Below are 18323 nucleotides of genomic sequence, written 5' to 3'. Positions count from 1 at the left end.
ATGTCCTGTTGTCTGTGAAGACCATGGGCAGTGCCCTGTGGAGGTTGGAAGGCTGAAGGGCTGTGGTTTACTTTGGGGGTCCTGCTGTGAGGAAGATGCACCCTGCTCGTCCTGTGGAGCTGGAGTTGATGGAGTCACAAGTCAGGCAGAGGAGTTTGGAATCGGTTGCACACATAATAATAATAATAATCTTTATTAGTGTCACGGGTAGGCTTACATTAACACTGCAATGAAATTATTGTGGAAATCCCGTAGTCGCCACATTCCGGCGCCTGTTCGGGTACAGAGGGAGAATTCAGAATGTCCAATTCGCCTAACAAGCCACGTCTTTCGGGACTTGTGGGAGGAAACCCACGCATGACTAGAAAATGCAGACTCCGCACGGACAGTGACCTAAGCAATAATTGAACCCGGGACCCTGGTGCTGTGAAGCAACAGTGCTAACCACTCCCGTAACTTGCATAGCCACTGCTGGATGCCAACACTGGGGCACGATCAAACGGCCATGCTGCATCCAAAAAGCAGCTTGTCATGGCGCAGCATGGCTGATAGAAATTGGGAGACTCCACTCCCAGGATCTACCCAGCTCGCAACCCGTCGCAAGATCTAGCGTGATCTCGCGAGACATTGCAACGTAAATCCCACCCATTGTGGATGGGATCATTTTTTAGCTAATCTGCATATTAAAGCAAGACAGCTAGTCTCCCTTTAATGTGCAGTTTCCCGAGGTACCCGAGGCATTGGGATCTATCCCCTTTGCCTTGGAGACCTCAGGCAAATGCTGTTCAGTACTGGTGTCTACAAATGGGGACCAAATGGAATGGTACTTGTGGGGGTCTCCCACAGGATCGAGGCCCCCAGATGCATGTCCTTTGGGCAGGGTGGTATCCTGGAACTGCTGGTGTCACCTGGGAACCCTGACACAGCTAGCCTGGCACCCTGGAAATGTCACCTGGGTGCCAGCCTGGCACTGCCAAGATGCCTGGTGGCACTGCTGGCATTTTGTGCGCGGTGGTGATTGGGCTGTAGGTGCTTTGTGCTGGGGGAAGGGAGGGAGGGGAGGGGAAGGGGGGGGGGGGTCAGGGATTGCTTCAGAGGCACCAGAGATTGGGATGCCATTTTTAAATGGCGTCCAGATCTCTTGCTACATTGAGGAGTTCTGACGAGAGGATTTAATGTTTGTGCAAGGAATAGCAATGAAGCGGGCTGCTTTGTCCTGGATGGTGTCGAGCTTCTTGAGTGTTGTTGAAGCTGCACTCATCCAGGCAAGTGTAAAGTATTCCATTACATTCCTGACTTGTGCCTTGTTGATGGTGGACAGGCTTTGGGGGGGGTCAGGAGGTGAGGTATTCACTGCAGGATTCCTAGCCTTTGACCTGCTCTGGTAGTCACGATACTGATATCGCTAGTCCAGTTCAGTTTCTGCTCAATGGTAACCCCAAGGATGTTGGTAGTGGGGGATTCAGTCATGATCATGCCATTGAATGTCAAAGGGCGATGGTTAGATCCTCTCTTGTAGGAGGTGATCATTGCCTGGCACTTGTGTGGCGCGAATGCAACTTGCTACTTATCAGCCCAAGCCTGGATATTGTCCTAGTCCTGCTGCATTTGGACATAGACTGCTTCATTATCTGAGGAGTCACGAATGGTGCTGTGGAACCAACTGCGAACATCCCCACTTCTGACCTTATGATGTAAGGGAGGTCATTAATGAAGCAGCTGAAGATGGTTGTGCCTAGGACACTCCCCTGAGGAACTCCTGCAGTGATGTCCTGGAGCAGAAATGATTGACCTCCAACCACCACAACCATCTTCCTTTGTGCCAGGTATGACTCCAACTAGAGGGGAGTTTCCCCCCTGATGCCATATTCAGTCAAATGCCACCTTGATGTCCTTGTACTCTCCTATTTCCTTCTTGAATGCATTCCATTATCCTGTCACAGATTTACCTAAAAATGTCTGCTCCCAGTCCACTCTGGCCAAATCATATCTCTCGCCTCACCTCTGGCATCAGCGCTTTTGTCCATGTTTGAACCAAGGCTGTGATGAGGTCAGGAGCTGAGTGACCCTGGCGGAACCCAAACTGAGCGTCCGTGAGCAGGTTATTGCTGAGTAAGTGCTGCTTGATAGCACTGTTGATGACTCCTTCCATCACTTTGCTGGTAATGGAGAGTAGACTGATAGGGTGGTAATTGGCTGGTTAGTATTTGTCCTGTTTCTTGTGTACAGGACACACCTGGGCAATTTCCCACATTGCCGGGTAGATGCCAGTGCTGTAGCTGCACAGGAACAGCTTGGCTAGGGCACAGCAAGTTCTGGAGCACAAACCTTTAGTACTATTGTCAGGGTCCATAGTCTTTGAAGAATCCAGGGCCATCATCCGTTTCTTGATATCACGTGGAGCGAATCGTATTGGCTGACACCTGAGATGCTGGGGGCCTCCCGTGGAGACAGAGAAGGATCATCCACTTGACACTTCTGGCTAAAGATTATTGCAAATGCTTCAGCCTTGTCTTTTGCACATATATGCTGGCTTCCTCTATCATTGAGGATGGGAACAATTGAGGAGCCCCCTCCAGTGAGTTGTTTAATATGTTAATTCCGTCTCTCTGAATTGCTTCCAATAGTTTCCCCACCACTGAGGTTAGACTAACTGGCCTGTATTTTCCTGGTTTATCCCTTCCTCCCTTCTTGAATAATGGTACCACATTGACTGTGCCCCAGTCCTCTGGCACCTCTCCTGTGGTCAGAGAGGAATTGAAAATTATTGTCAGTGCCCCTGCTATTTCCACCCTTGCCTCACTCAACAACCTGGCCCTGGAGATTTGTCGACTTTTAAGTTTGCCAGACCACTCAGAACCTCCTTTCCGTCTATGTTGATTTCTTTAATTTTATTACAGTCCTTCTCCCTGATTTCTGTACCCACATTGTCCCTCTCACAAGTGAATACCGACACAAATTACCATGGTGTGTAATTCCGGCTCCACACACAAATTACCACCGTCATCCGTAATGGGCCCTATTCTTTCCTTCGTTATCCTTTTACCCTTAATGTAATTGTGAAACAACTTAGGATGTTCCTTTATGTTACTTGCCAGTATTCTTTCATCCCCTTTTTGCTCTCCTTTTTAATTCGCTCTTGCACATTCGATACTCCTCTTGGGCTTCTGCTGTTTTGAACTCTCGACTTCTGCCATGAGCCATATTTCTTCTGATTCGATTCTGTATATCCCTCGATATCCAGAGTTCACTGGATTTGTTGGTCTCACCCTTTTGCTTGATTTGAATAAGTTGTCCTTGTACTCTCCTATTTCCTTCTTGAATGCATTCCACTATCCTGTCACAGATTTACCTAAAAATGTCTGCTCCCAGTCTACTCTGGCCAAATCATATCTGATCTTATTGAAATTGGCCGTCCCCCAGTTTAGAACGTTGACTTCAGGCCCATCCTTGTCCTTTTTCATCACAATTCTTCCCTTGAAAATTCCTTTGTCCTCCTTTGCTGAATTCTAAACTGCTCCCAATCATCAGGTCTGCTGTGGTATCTTGGCCAATTTGTATGCTTCTTCCTTGGATCTAATACTATCGCCAATTTCCCTTGTAGGCCATGGTTTGGCCACCTTTCCCATTTTATTTTCGTGGCAGACAGAGATGAACAACTGTTGCAGTTCATTCATGTGTTCTTTGAATGTTTGCTATTGCCTATCCACCTCTTTAAGTAACATTCACCAACCCATCTTAATCAAGTCACACCTCATACCATTGTAGTTTCCTTTATTTAGATTCAGGTCTCAAGTCTCAGAATCAACTACCTCACCCTCCATCTTGATGAAATCATATTCTGGTCGCTCATCCCCAAGGAGCTTTGCATAAGTAGATTGCTAATTATTTCTTTATCATTACAAAATACCCAGTCTAGGCTGGCCTGTTCTCTAGTTGGTTCCTCACCATATTGGTCCTGAGCCGGACCCCAGTCTCGGCCCTGAAGCAGACCCCAGTCTCCCCCCTGAAGCAGACCCCAGTCTCCCCCCTGAAGCAGACCCCAGTCTCGCCCCTGAAGCAGACCCCAGTCTCCCCCTGAAGCAGACCCCAGTCTCCCCCTGAAGCAGACCCCAGTCTCGCCCCTGAAGCAGACCCCAGACTCCCCCCTGAAGCAGACCCCAGTCACCCCCCTGAAGCAGACCCCAGACTCCCCCCTGAAGCAGACCCCAGACTCCCCCCTGAAGCAGACCCCAGTCTCGCCCCTGAAGCAGACCCCAGTCACCCCCCTGAAGCAGACCCCAGTCTCCCCCCTGAAGCAGACCCCAGTCTCGCCCCTGAAGCAGACCCCAGTCTCGCCCCTGAAGCAGACTCCAGTCACCCCCCTGAAGCAGACCCCAGACTCCCCCCTGAAGCAGACCCCAGTCTCGCCCCTGAAGCAGACCCCAGTCTCCCCCCTGAAGCAGACCCCAGTCTCCCCCCTGAAGCAGACCCCAGTCTCGCCCCTGAAGCAGACCCCAGACTCCCCCCTGAAGCAGACCCCAGATTCCCCCCTGAAGCAGACCCCAGTCTCGCCCCTGAAGCAGACCCCAGTCTCGCACCTGAAGCAGACCCCAGACTCCCCCCTGAAGCAGACCCCAGTCTCTCCCCTGAAGCAGACCCCAGTCTCGCCCCTGAAGCAGACCCCAGACTCCCCCCTGAAGCAGACCCCAGACTCCCCCCTGAAGCAGACCCCAGTCTCGCCCCTGAAGCAGACCCCAGTCTCGCCCCTGAAGCAGACCCCAGACTCCCCCCTGAAGCAGACCCCAGACTCCCCCCTGAAGCAGACCCCAGTCTCCCCCCTGAAGCAGACACCAGTCTCGCCTGAAGCAGACCCCAGTCTCTCCCCTGAAGCAGACACCAGTCTCGCCTGAAGCAGACCCCAGTCTCCCCCCTGAGCCGGACCCCAGTCTACCCCCTGAAGCAGACCCCAGTCTCCCCCCTGAAGCAGACCCCAGTCTCGCCCCTGAAGCAGACCCCAGTCTCCCCCCTGAAGCAGACCCCAGTCTCCCCCCTGAAGCAGACCCCAGTCTCCCCCCTGAAGCAGACCCCAGTAACCCCACTGAAGCAGACCCCAGACTCCCCCCAGAAGCAGACCCCAGTCTCCCCCCTGAAGCAGACCCCAGTCTCCTCGTGAGTCAGACCCCAGTCTCCCCCCTGAGCCGGACCCCAGTCTACCCCCTGAAGCAGACCCCAGTCTCCCCCCTGAAGCAGACCCCAGTCTCCCCCCTGAAGCAGACACCAGTCTCGCCTGAAGCAGACCCCAGACTCCCCCCTGAACCAGGCCCCGTCTCCCCCCTGAGTCACACCCCAGTCTCCCCCCTGAGTCTTCCCTGAGTCAAACCCCAGTTGCCCCCCGAGTCAAACCCCAGTTGCCCCCCTGAGTCAAACCCCAGTTGCCCCCCTGAGTCAAACCCCAGTCGCCCCCCTGAGTCAGACCCCAGTCTCCCCACCCGAGTCAGACCCCAGTCTCCCCCCTGAGTCAGACCCCAGTCTCCGCCCCCCCCTCCGAGTCAGACCCCAGTCTCCGCCCCCCCCACCCGAGTCAGACCCCAGTCTCCCCCCTGAGTCAGACCCCAGTCTCCGCCCCCCCCAAGTCAGACCCCAGTCTCCTCCCCCCCTGAGTCAGACCCCAGTCCCCCGTTGAACCAGGCCCCGTCTCCCCCCTGAGTCACACCCCAGTCTCCCCCCTGAGTCTTCCCTGAGTCAAACCCCAGTTGCCTCCCTGAGTCAGACCCCAGTCTCCCCCCTGAGTCAGACCCCAGTCTCCGCCCCCCCCCCCCCCGAGTCAGACCCCAGTCCCCCATTGAACCAGACCCCAGTCTTCCCCCGAGTCAGGCCCCTGTCTCCGCCTGAACCAGACCCTAGTCTCCCCCCCCGGGTCAGACCCCAGTCTCCCCCTTGGGTCAGACCCCAGTCTCCCCCCTGAACCATATCCTAGTCTCCCCTGAGTCAGACCCCAGTCTCCCCCCCCCCCGGAGTCAACCCCAGTCTCCCCCCTGAGTCAGACCACAGTCTACCCCCCAAGTCAGACCCCAGTTTCCCCCTGAACCAGCCCCCAGTCTCACCCCCCCAAACCAGATCCCAGTCTCCCCTGAATCAGATCCCAGTCTCCTCCTGAGTTAGACGTCCGTCTCCCCCATGAACCAGGCCCCAGTATCTCCCGCCCCCTTAACCGGACCCCATCTCCCCCCAAGTGAGACCCGTCTCCCCCCAAGTCAGACCCCAGTCTCAACCCCAAGTCAGACACCCGTCTACCCCTGAGTCAGACCTCAGTATCTTCCCCCCAAACCAGTCCCCAGTCCCACCCCTGACACAGACCCCAGTCTCCCTCCCAAATCAGACCTCAGTCTCCCTGATGAACCAGACCCTAGTCTCCCCTGAGTCAGACCCCAGTCTCCCCCCTGAACCGGACCCCAGTCTCCCCCCCGGGTCAGACCCCAGTCTCCCCCTGACACAGACCCGAGTCTCCCCCTGAACCAGACCCCAGTCTCCCCCCTGAACCAGACCCCAGTCTCTCCCACCCCCCTTAACCGGAATCCATCTCCCCAAGTCAGACCCCAGAATCTCCCCCGTTAACCAGACCCCAGTCTCCCCCCACCCCGAGTCAGACCCCAGTCTCCCCCTGACACAGACCCGAGTCTCCCCCTGAGTCAGATCCCAGTCTCCGCCTGAGTCAGACCCCAGTCTCCCCCCAGGTCAGACCCCAGATCCCCCCCCCCCCCCCGAGTCTGACACCAGTCTCCCACCCTGAACCAGACCCCAGTCTCTCCCCCCCCCCCCCCCGAGTCAGACCCCAGTCTCCCTGAGTCAGACCCCAGTCTACCCCCTGAGTCAAACACCAGTCTACCCCCTGAGTCAGACCCCAGTCTACCCCCTCAGTCAGGCCCCAGTCTCCCCCCAGGTCAGACCCCAGACCCCCCCCCCCCCCCGAGTCTGACACCAGTCTCCCACCCTGAACCAGACCCCAGTCTCTCCCCCCCCCCCCCCGAGTCAGACCCCAGTCTCCCTGAGTCAGACCCCAGTCTACCCCCTGAGTCAAACACCAGTCTACCCCCTGAGTCAGACCCCAGTCTACCCCCTGAGTCAGGCCCCAGTCTCCCCCCAAGTCAGACCCCAGTCTCAACCCCAAGTCAGACACCCGTCTACCCCTGAGTCAGACCTCAGTATCTTCCCCCCAAACCAGTCCCCAGTCCCACCCCTGACACAGACCCCAGTCCCCCCTCCCAAATCAGACCTCAGTCTCCCCTGAGTCAGACCCCAGTCTCCCCCCTGAACCAGACCCCAGTCTCCCCCCCCGGGTCAGACCCCAGTCTCCCCCTGACACAGACCCGAGTCTCCCCCTGAACCAGACCCCAGTCTCTCCCGTCCCCCTTAACCGGAACCCATCTCCCCCCAAGTCAGACCCCAGTATCTCCCCCGTTAACCAGACCCCAATCTCCCCCCCGAGTCAGACCCCAGTCACCCCCTGACACAGACCTGAGTGTCTCCCTGAGTCAGATCCCAGTCTCCCCTGAACCAGACCCTAGTCTCCCCACTGAGTCAGACCCCAGTCTCCCCTGAACCAGGCCCTAGTCTCCCTCCTGAGTCAGACCCCAGTCTCCCCTGAACCAGGCCCTAGTCTCCCCACTGAGTCAGACCCCAGTCTCCCCTGAACCAGACCCTAGTCTCCCCACTGAGTCAGACCCCAGTCTCCCCTGAACCAGACCCTAGTATTCCCCCTGAGGCAGACTCTAGTCTCCCCCCTCAGTCAGACTCCAGTTTCCCCCCTAAACCAGACCCTCATCTCCCCCCTGAGGCAGAGCCCAGTCTCCCCCCTGAGCCAGACCCCAGTCTCCCCCCCTGAACCGGGCCCGGAATGTTCCCCCAAGTCCGACCCCAGTCTCCCCTCCCCGAGTCAGACCTCAGTCTCCCCACTGAGTCAAACCCCAGCCTCCCCAAGCTTCCCTCGGAGGTGAACTCGCCAGGTATATGTCTTTTGAAGCCAGTCACCAATCTTGCTGTTCTGCCATAATAATAATCTTTATTGTCACAATTAGGCTGACATTAACACTGCAATGAAGTGACTGTGAAAAGCCCCTCACTCCACATTCCAGCACTTGTTTGGGTACACAGAGGGAGAATTCAGAATGTCCAATTTACCTAACAGCACGTCTTTCGGGACTAGTGGGTGGAAACCGGAGCACCCGGAGAAACCCACGCAGACACGGGGAGGACGTGCAGACTCCGCACAGACAGTGACCCAAGCCGGGAATTGAACCTGGGACCCTGGTGCTGTGAAGTAACAGTGCTAACCCCTGAGCGACTGTGCTGCCAGTACAATAATAATCTTTATTGTCACAAAAAGGTTTACGTTAACACTGCAATGGATTTACTGCGAAAATCCCCTCGTGGCCACATTCAGGCGCCTGTTCGGGTACATGGAGGGAGAATTCAGAATGTCCAATTCACCTAACAGGGACTTGTGGGAGGAAACCAGAGCATACGGAGGATCATGCAAACTCCACACGGACAGTGACCCAGCGGCATGATCCTCCGGGTGCCCCGGTTTCCTCCCACATGTCCCTGTTAGGTGAATTGGACATTCTGAATTCTCCCTACGTGGGTATGGGTTTGTTGACGCAGGATACAGTTCTGGTGTATGGGTGTGATAATAAGGTGCAAGTGTATTGTGGTGACCATCCCGATGTTGTAGAGCAGGAATTGCAGCACGCCACTGATGGGGATGGGGACAATCATGGGAAACTTTCACACCATTGTAAAATGTAACTTTGGCTGTGGGTAGCTCGTTTCGCCGACTGTGCCTGACATGGAAAATCTTGGCAATTATGTATGTCAACTGATGTTAGCAAGTGTTTCTTTTTGATGTCATTGAAGAGTGACATTGATTTTTAAAAAAAATTTAGAGTACCCAATTATTTTTTTCCCAATTAAGGGGCAAGTTAATGTGCCCAATCCACCTAACCTGCACATCTTTGGGTTGTGGGGGTGAAACCCACGCAGACACGGAGCGAATGTGCAAACTCCACATGGACTGTGACCCAGGGCCGGGATTCGAACCCGGGTCCTCAGCGCCATAGTCCCAGTGCTAACCACTGCGGCACATGCCACCCTGAAGAGTGACATCGATGACAATTGTCAAAGTTTTAAGCGCCTATTAAAACAAACAAGGGGATTGAACCAGTAATATTTCCCGGCTTTCCGGCAACGTACAACATTTAGCACTTTGGGTGAGTGGAGCAATCATCAGAGAGATTGGCACAGCCTCACACTCCCCACAGTATTGACGACTGCAAAGCAAAGCTACTGGTTGTATGAAGAACATCTCAGGGTTTGCGTGCATACGTTATGAATAAGTTAAATATATCTTTTGATGCACTTGGGAAAAACCCACAAAATTACACTTTGAAGACCGAGAATGTACTGATTATGGAATCAGGCCCAGTCTCTAGTCCTGACTGAATTACCTCTGGGATTGAGTATTTTGCCATCAGCACTTTCCAATCCATCACTGCAATCAGAGATGATAAAAGACAAACCACAAGGTCTGTAGGAGATGATTAAATCCCACAATAACTTGCCCAAACCTAACAAAACCCGTTCTTCCTATAAAAAGCTCTATGTTGAGTCTGTGAGTCATAATACCTCTCCCACATGGTCACTTAACGAACTGTGACTCATCTCTGTTTATATCTGCAATGAGTCACTCTAGTCAGAGGGTTCATGTGAGGGGCCAAAGCACTTCCACAATGAGGCACCCAAACAATAGGAGGCGAGGAGAGACTTACCTGGCTTAGTACAGGGATTAAGTGAAAATACCTTACTCGCTGGTCTCTTAAGGAATTGCAGAACTAACTTCAACCTGTACTGTTCACTGTTAATTTTCTGAATTTGAAAGGACTCTGAGCTGCAACACTCTCCACTCCATTTGGTACTCTCAGCATTTCCAGAGGAATGCCATGGTTTTTAAATTAATTTACAGGATGCGGGTGTCACTGGCTAAACCAGCATTTATTGTCCATCCCTAATTGCCCTTGGGAAGGTGATGGTGAGCTGCCTTGTTGAACCCACTGCAGTCGCTGAGGTGTACGTACACCTACTGTGCTGTTAGGGAGGGAGTTCCAGGATTTTGACCCAATGACAGTGAAGTAACGGTGATATATTTCCAAGTCAAGATGGGGAGTGACTTGAAGGGGAACCTCGAGGTGGTGGTGTTTCCAGGTATCTGCTGCCCCTGTCCATCTAGATGGTAGTGGTCATGGGTTTGGTGGGTGCTGCCTAAGGAACCTTGGTGAGTTCCTGCAGTGCATCTTGTAGATGGTACAACGGCTGCTACTGTGATCGGTGGTGGAGGGATTGAATGTTTGTGAAAGTGAGAGCAATCCAGCGGACTGCTTTGTCCTGGATGGTGTTGAGCTTCTTGAGTGTTGTTGGAGCTGCACTCATCCAGCAAGTGGAGAGTATTCCATTACACTCCTGACTTGTGCCTTGTAGATAGATGGTGGACAGGCTTTGGGGAGTCAGGAGGTGAGTTACTCACTGCAGGATTCTAAGCCTCTGACCTGCTGTTGTAGCCACAGTATTTATGTGGCCAGTACAGTTTAGTTTCTGACCAATGGTAACCCCCAGGATGTTGATAGTGGGGAATTCAGCGATGGCCATGCCATTGAATGTCAAGGGGCAATCGTTAGATTCTCTCTTACTGGAGATGGTAATTGCCTGGCACTTATGTGGCACAAATGTTCTGCCATTCACCCCCTCAAGCCTGTTCCTTCATTCAGTTCGATCATGTGCTGATCTACATCTCCTCCATCTATCCACCTTGGTTAATAACACTTAATATCCTTGCTTAAATCTGTTTTATGGAGGGATATTTTCAGTTTACCCCTACACAGGGTTGCCGATTCTAGCTGTTCATATTCTGGGAGATACTGGTGGAAGACATGGAGAGGCTGACTTCAGGAAAGTGGGTCCATGTCTCAAGAGGGACCCTATTTCCTAAACAATGTAGCCATTGGACAGAGACAAGTAACTGAACTGTCCCGTGCAGCTTGCTTGAGATTGACTGAAGAATCTCACAGTGAAATTGGGATTATTTTAAAGTAAGAATTCTGAAAAGAAAACGAAAAGTATTTAGGAGATGGTCACAGGCACAGGATTTTACCCTATTTTGTTTAATTGGCTGGGGATACAGTGCCACTCTCTGAGCTGAAGCCAGTGGGTTCCAGACACAGACTCCAATCTGCGCCCCTCCACGGGATCACAGACTCCATAATGCAGACGGAGGCCATTCAGCCCATCAAGTCTGCACCGACCCTCTTGAAGAGCTCCACCCTATCCCCGTAACCCAGTAACCCCACCTTACCTTTTTGGATACTAAGGGCAATTTAGGATGGCCAATCCACCTAACCTGCACAACTTTGGATTGTGGGAGGAAACCGGAGCACCCGGAGGAAACCCACGCAGACACGGGGAGAAAGTGCAAACTCCACACAGTCACCTGAGGCCGGAATTGAACCCAGGTCCCTGGTGCTATGAGGTAGCAGTGCTAACCACTGTGCCACCGTGCCGCCCATCTCTGGGATAATCAACAGCACCTCGGCAGCAATTTGGCAGTGGCTCCGGTTGTGGAAGGGGGGTGGGGCTCGCTCTTGATCACTGCCCAAGAAAGGATGAGCTGGTGCCACTGACACCCAGTATCATGGATCCAGCTTTCCACCTTTCCATCAGTCAGTCCTGCTGGGACAGGGCAGAGGTGCTGCTGGGATAGTGCAGTGCAGGAGTGAGCCTCCTGCGCGTAACCCATTCCCGTGACCGTGACCACGTCGTGTCCTTGTATTCCTGCTGAAGTTCTGATCCTCCTCTCCTCACACAGCACTAGCCCCAGGGGCAGATGGCGAGCAGCCATCCCAGACACTTTGCAAGCAAATCAGCAGCCAGAGATGTGACAGTCATGCCACTTGTTGCCACTTTAGCACAGCTGGCTGGACAGCTGGTTTGTGATGCAGAGCGAGGCCAACAGCGTGGGTTCAATTCCCGTACCGGCTGAGGTTATTCATGAAAGTCCACCTTCTCAATCTTGCCCCTTGCCTGAGGTGTGGTGACACTTAGGTTAAATAACCACCAGTCAGCTGACCCCCTCAAAGGGGAAAGCAGCCTGTGGTCATCTGGGACCATTCCATTTCTTGTAGTCTCTTCCATAGCTACTCTTGCTGCAGCTCATTCACCATGTTGCAGGTTTCGGGGACAGGGGCTTCACAGTTTGCTCCAGAACATTTACTGGGTGCCAGGTAGCCAGGCCAGGCGTTCCTCCGACTGAGAGGCAAATCCTCGACAACTACATGTGCAAACTTTAACCTCCTCACAGGGAAAACTGGCCGTGACATTTCAGAGCAGTTCTACACACAAATACGACCCACATCAACACTGAACTGTGTGTCATTACCCTGACAAGTGCACCATCAGGTCACCATTTTCCAACCAGTGATAGGTTCCTGTGTACAAATTATTGTACACATTAATTTATTTGCTTGAAATAATGGGCAGGATTATCCAGCTGTTCCTGCTGGTGGATTGTCCTGGTGGTGGATTGTCCGGTTACGCCGACTGTGACCCCTCGCCTCACCGCAGTTTCCCCGGCAACGGAGGGCACGAATAACGGGAAACCCTGTGGACAGCGGTAGGACTGGAAGATTCTGCCATTGGCCAATAGCGGGCTGCCCCCACCGTGAGGGCAGCGGATTATCCCGCTCAATGTTTTCAAATTTCCAGTGTTGCTTTCAATGGCCACCAGGAGATTGACACCAATTCCCAGAGAGTTGGTAACCTCACCTCAGCCGGGTTTTGAGGGGGAAGAGAGGTTCAGGTGTCTGTACCCTCTGTGGGAGGAACTGCTTCCTGACTTCACTCTGAGTCGTCTCACACTAAACATAAGGTTATTCTGCACTCTTCCATCAGCCTAAATAGTTCCTCCCAATTTACCCTTTAATCATCTCAACCATCCCCAAAATACATCATCATTAAATTAGCTCCTTTCACAAGAAAGAAAAAAAGACTTGCATTTATGTGGTCCCCACTGTCCGGCCAATTAAGTATTTTCAAAGTGTAGTCATTGTTGTTGTTATAACCTCCTTGGGGGCCAAGGACTGTGCTCCATTCGATTTCCCCCTTACACAGCTGAATATGAACTCCCCGGTAATTGGGGGCAGGATTTCCCCTTAATAAGGGGAATCTACTCAGTATAAAAACCCTGACCTGAGTGCAGGTCAGGGAGGGTAGCCCTTCGGGGAGAGGAGTAAGAGTTTTATTATTTCTGTGTATACCGTAATAAACCAATCGTTCGTTTCCACTCTACCGTCTGTTCCTGTCGTCTCCCGTTCGGGTTCTACAGTTGTAATGTATGAAACACATCAATGTGTGCACAGCAAGATTCCAGAAACAGCAATGTGATGTTGGTTGAGGGATAACTATTGACCAGATACCTTCTCTGCTCTTCTTCAGAATAGTGACATAGGACCTAGCCAGGCAGATGGGGCTTTGGTTTAATATCTCATCTGAAGGACAGCCCCTCTGTCAGTGCAACACCTTGTCAGTACAGCACTGGAGATCAGTCTGAATTCTTGTCTAGTCGTAGCCTAGTCTACGGAACCTGTCTGCATAATTTAACAAAGGATCATGGAATGATACAATGCAAAATGGGGTCATCCAATCTGTTGCATCTAAGCTGGCTGTTTGCTATCCAATAAATGCAATTCCCTGCTCTTTTCCTGTTGCTCTGCAAATGTTTCCCATCAAATATTTATCCAGTTCCTTTTGAAATTACTATTGAATCTTCTAACACCTTTCAGGCAGCGCATTCCAGATCATAACAACTCGCTGTATAAACGTATTTCTTTTAATCTCTCCTGTTATCTTCAATCCTCTGCTTATAACCCTCCTGCCACTGGAAACAGTGCCCTTTTGCCCTATCAAAATTGTACAGAACTTTGAACACTTCACAGACAGAATACATGAGCTTTCTTACTTCCTGTGATCAGTATGTTTAGTGTGGAAAGAGGTGTGCCCTTTCTTATCCTGTTTAAGTGCGTATCCCAATTAAATAATTCAGCAGCAAACTTTTGGGAGTTTAAAAATTAAAGAATGTTGTTTATTCTCATACACATGCCCCAAGTTAGTATCAGACTCACACTCTCACACACACTTCTCATGCACAAATTTGCATACAGAAAGATTGATTAAAGATAAGGGCCCTGCACTTTTGCAGATGACCGTAATCTCAGTCTCAAGTTTACAATCTTCAGTCTCGCCAATGGCAGACCTGTTGTTTCCTGGATGGTTCAAATGCTTTAGTGTTGAAGAGAAGGTTTTGTAAAGGAAAAGGTTCACAGCAGGCTGCGAGGTTGCTTATGGTTGGTTTTCTAGGTGATTGTTATCAGGTGAACTCTAACTGGCAGCTGTTATGTACTCTGGCTACCTGATGACTTGCAGATTGTTTCCAAGCCTGGCTCACAGACTGACTGAACTGATGGGTCAATTGCTTTGGTGAAACTGTCTGCACACAGCTCTTAGCTGACTTTTAAAAGCAGTCACACCATGTGACTACCATAATTTCAAACCTTTTTCCAATGAAGGGACGATATTTATATTCATTGCATCCTGTGCTGTGGGTTGACACCTCTGAATGTTTGAGATGATTAGTATCTTAGCTTTAGAATGATCCATTCAAATCAGATAATAACTTTGTGATTGGTTTCAGGGAGGGTATCGATGCACAGGAATCTGGAGTGTACTTTTTGTTGCTCCTTGAGACAGTAGAGTGGTTCAAATCCACAAAAGATGGCTTTTTTTCCATTTATGGGATGTGGGCATCGCTGATTAGGCCAGCATATATTGCTACTCCCTTCAGAAGGTGGTGGCGAGTTTCCTTCTTGAACCGCTGCTGTCCTTGAGGTGTAGGTACATAATTTAACAAATTGTGTCAAGTGTACCTGGGCGGACATCTTTTCCAGCCATTTTGTGTCCAGTTTTAAAATATAAAATTAGTTTGAAGTTCAGAATATGAAGTACCGGAGCATAACACCCTCTCCACATTCTCTTCTCCAAGCAGAATCATTCCAGCCTCTCCCGCCATTCAATGTAACCAAAGTCCACTGCTTTCCACTAAAACAATTTCTTTCACAAGAAATCCGGCTAATGCTCGGTTAATTAATATTCCAGGGCTGGCGCCAGGAACTGAATTTCCACATTCCGAAGCAGAGGATTGACAGATGGCAATTCCTGCCTCTCTACAAGGATCTGTTCCGGCCAGCCGAACATGCATTCCACAACGGTGCTGGTGCTACCTCAACACTCCTTAACCCTCGACGATGTGGTGTTCCCGATCTACCGTCTGGCAAATCTGTCCAGCACGACAACACCAAAAGGAAGAGACGCTTTGTGATTTCCGGAGAACGATGGAACAAAACCGATCTGACGTACAAGTAGGATATTCATCTCTGGGTAGCTAGGGGAATTATGTTTTATTACACCGTACCCTGTCCTGAGGGAAATTATACAGGGTTATGCTGTCCCAAGAGGGATTATTTGGGATTATACCATCCAGAGGAGAATTACATGAGGTAATGCCGTGCCCCATCCCGAGCAGTAATATACTGTCCCAAGGGAAATTACACAAGACTGCGCTGTCCCAAGGGGAATTACATGGGATTATGCTGTACCCTGTCCTAAGGGAAGTTACACGGGATTATGCTGTACCCTGTTCCGAGCAGGATTACACAAGATTACCCTGTGCTGTGGTGTCAGTGAAATTACCCGGGATTACACTGTCCCGAGGGGAATTACACGGGATCACGCTGTCCCGAGGGGGAATACACAGAATTCATGGGGAGGCAGTGGGGTAGTGGTATTGTCACTGGACTAGTAATCCAGAGACCCAGGGTAATGCTCTGGGGACCTTTGTTCGATCCCACCAAGGCAGTGGTGGAATTTTAATTCAATAAAAACTCTGGAATTAAAAATCTAAAGGTGACCATGAAACTATTGTCAGTTGTCGTAAAAAACATCTGGTTCACTAATTCTCTTTAGAGAACAAAATCTGCATTCCTTACCCGGTCTGGCCTACATGTGACTCCAGACCCACAGCAATGTGGTTGACTCTTAGATGTCCTCAGGGAAAGGCAATAAATGCTGGCCCAGCCAGCGCGCTCACATACTATGAACGGATAAGGAAGAAAATTAGATGGGATTACACTGTACCTTTCTCGAGGGGAATTACACGGGATTACGCTGTCACAAAGAATATTCAGAATCACAGAAAAATACAGTGCACAGAAGGCTTTTCAGTCCATCGAGTCTGCACCTCCGCATGAACGGCACTTGATCTGCCAATCGTAATCCCATTTGCCAGCACTAGGCCCATAGCCTCGAATGTTAAAACGTTTCAAGTGCTCATCCAGGTACAATTTAAAGGATGTGAGGCAACCCGCCTCTACCACCCTCCAGGCAGTGCATTCCAGACCGTCACCACCCTCTTTGTAAGAAAGTTTTTCCTCAAATCCCCCCTGAACCTCTCGCCCCCCTCACCTTGAACTTGTGGCGGGGGGGGGAGGTGAGTTAGCAAAACCCAGCAAGAAAGAATGGGGGGCAGCTATGAAGAAGGGGGAAGGGAGGGAGGGGGGAAAGGGGCAGAACAAAAAAGAACCAGAAGGAGGGACAGATAAGAAATCAAAAATGGGGGGGTGGGCAGGGGAGAGCACAGGGGAAGACTACAGTGGCAGCAACCACAGCATGGCGAGAGAACACGAAGAAAAACGGGCAGGGGAAACAAGCAATGGCTCAGTTAGATAATCAATAAAAAGGAAATAAGAGAGAGGTGGAAAGACCCCTCCCATCCGGGTATATTTCCTACAGCCGATGTGTTTGGCTTTGTAAGGTATATCTGTATCCATAACTTGTACAAAACTGTATTTTAAAAGAATTATACAAAAAAGGGAGGGGGATCAAGGAGAGGGGAGCTGGAGAGGGGTGGGGTAGGGAGGATTGTACACTGAGCCAAACGGCAACAGATTATAAATAGAGAAGCCTTTTTGTACTGTACAATAAATGAAATCGAACGGCAATGTATATAATTTTGAAAATGCCAATAAAAAGCTTTTAAAAAACCTAAGGGGACCAGCTGTTTCCACCCTCTCCATGCCCCTCATAATCTTGTACATCTCGATCAGGTCGCCCTTCAGTCTTCGCTGCTCCAGCGAAAACAACCCAAGGCTATCCAACCTCTCTTCATAACTAAAAGGTTCCATCTGAGGCAACATCCTGGTGAATCGCCTCTGCACTGCTCCAGTGCAATCACATCCTTTCTATAATGTGGCAACAAGAACTGCACACAGTATTCCAGCTGTGGCCTCAACAAAGTTCTATACAACTCCAACATGACTTCCTTGCTTTTGTAATCTATGCCATGATTGATAAAGGCAAGTGCACATATGCCTTTTTCACCACCCTATTAACCTGCCCTCCTGCCTTCAGAGATCTATTTACAAACACGCCACAATTTCTTTGTTCCTCAGGAGTTCCCAGTGTGGTGGCATTCATTGAATAACAAAGTGTTACACTGTCTCGAGAGGGATAGCACGGGTTTATGCTGTGTCCTGTCCCGAGTGGAATTACACAAGATTTCGCTGTGACCTGTCCTGAGCGGGATTACACAGGATTACCCTGCACCGAGGGAAATAACAAGGGGGATTATGCTGTCCCAAGTGGAATTACACAGGATTACACTGTGCTCTGTCCCGTGGGGTATTGGTATTACATGGGATAATGCTGTGCTCTCCCCCAAGGGGAATTACATGGGAATACGCTGTGCCCTGTCCCGAGGGGAATTACGTGGAATTACGCTGTGCCCTGTCCTGAGGGGTTTTGTACAGGATTATGCTGTCCCGAGGGGTATTATACAGGATTACACTGTCCCGAGGGTATTACACGGGATAACGCTGTCCTGAGGGGAATTACATGAGATCACTGTTCCCTATCTGGAGGGGAATTACACAGGATTACACATCCCAAGGGGGATTACACGGGATAACACTGTCCCGAGCGCAAATACATGAGATTGCATTGTCCCAAGGGAAATTACGCAGGATTATACTGTCCTGACGGAATTACACGGGATTACACTGTCCTGGGGGGAATTACACAGGATTATGCTGTACGCTGTACATTCTGCTACTATCCCTGCAGAAACCAATAATTCAAAAAATTTGAATTTCCAATTTTTAGCTAAAAAGTAACTTTGACAGGATTTAAAA

The 18323-nt window shown here is 50.8% G+C and overlaps 1 protein-coding gene across 1 annotated transcript in view; it reads left to right on the top strand.

The window, feature by feature from the left end:
* Nucleotides 1-18323, top strand: part of mmp11a (matrix metallopeptidase 11a) — a 176883-nt gene that overhangs the window by 100218 nt on the left and 58342 nt on the right. The window contains exon 2 of the mRNA XM_072499785.1: nt 15235-15497. Coding sequence (XP_072355886.1) covers nt 15235-15497 — 263 coding nt within the window. The remainder of the gene's footprint in view (nt 1-15234; nt 15498-18323) is intronic.

Source organism: Scyliorhinus torazame, chromosome 1 (genome assembly GCF_047496885.1).
Source record: "Scyliorhinus torazame isolate Kashiwa2021f chromosome 1, sScyTor2.1, whole genome shotgun sequence".
In the NCBI taxonomy this organism is placed as follows: domain Eukaryota; kingdom Metazoa; phylum Chordata; class Chondrichthyes; order Carcharhiniformes; family Scyliorhinidae; genus Scyliorhinus; species Scyliorhinus torazame.
Note: the sequence above shows the minus strand (reverse complement) of the source record. Positions and strands in the feature narration are given on the sequence as shown.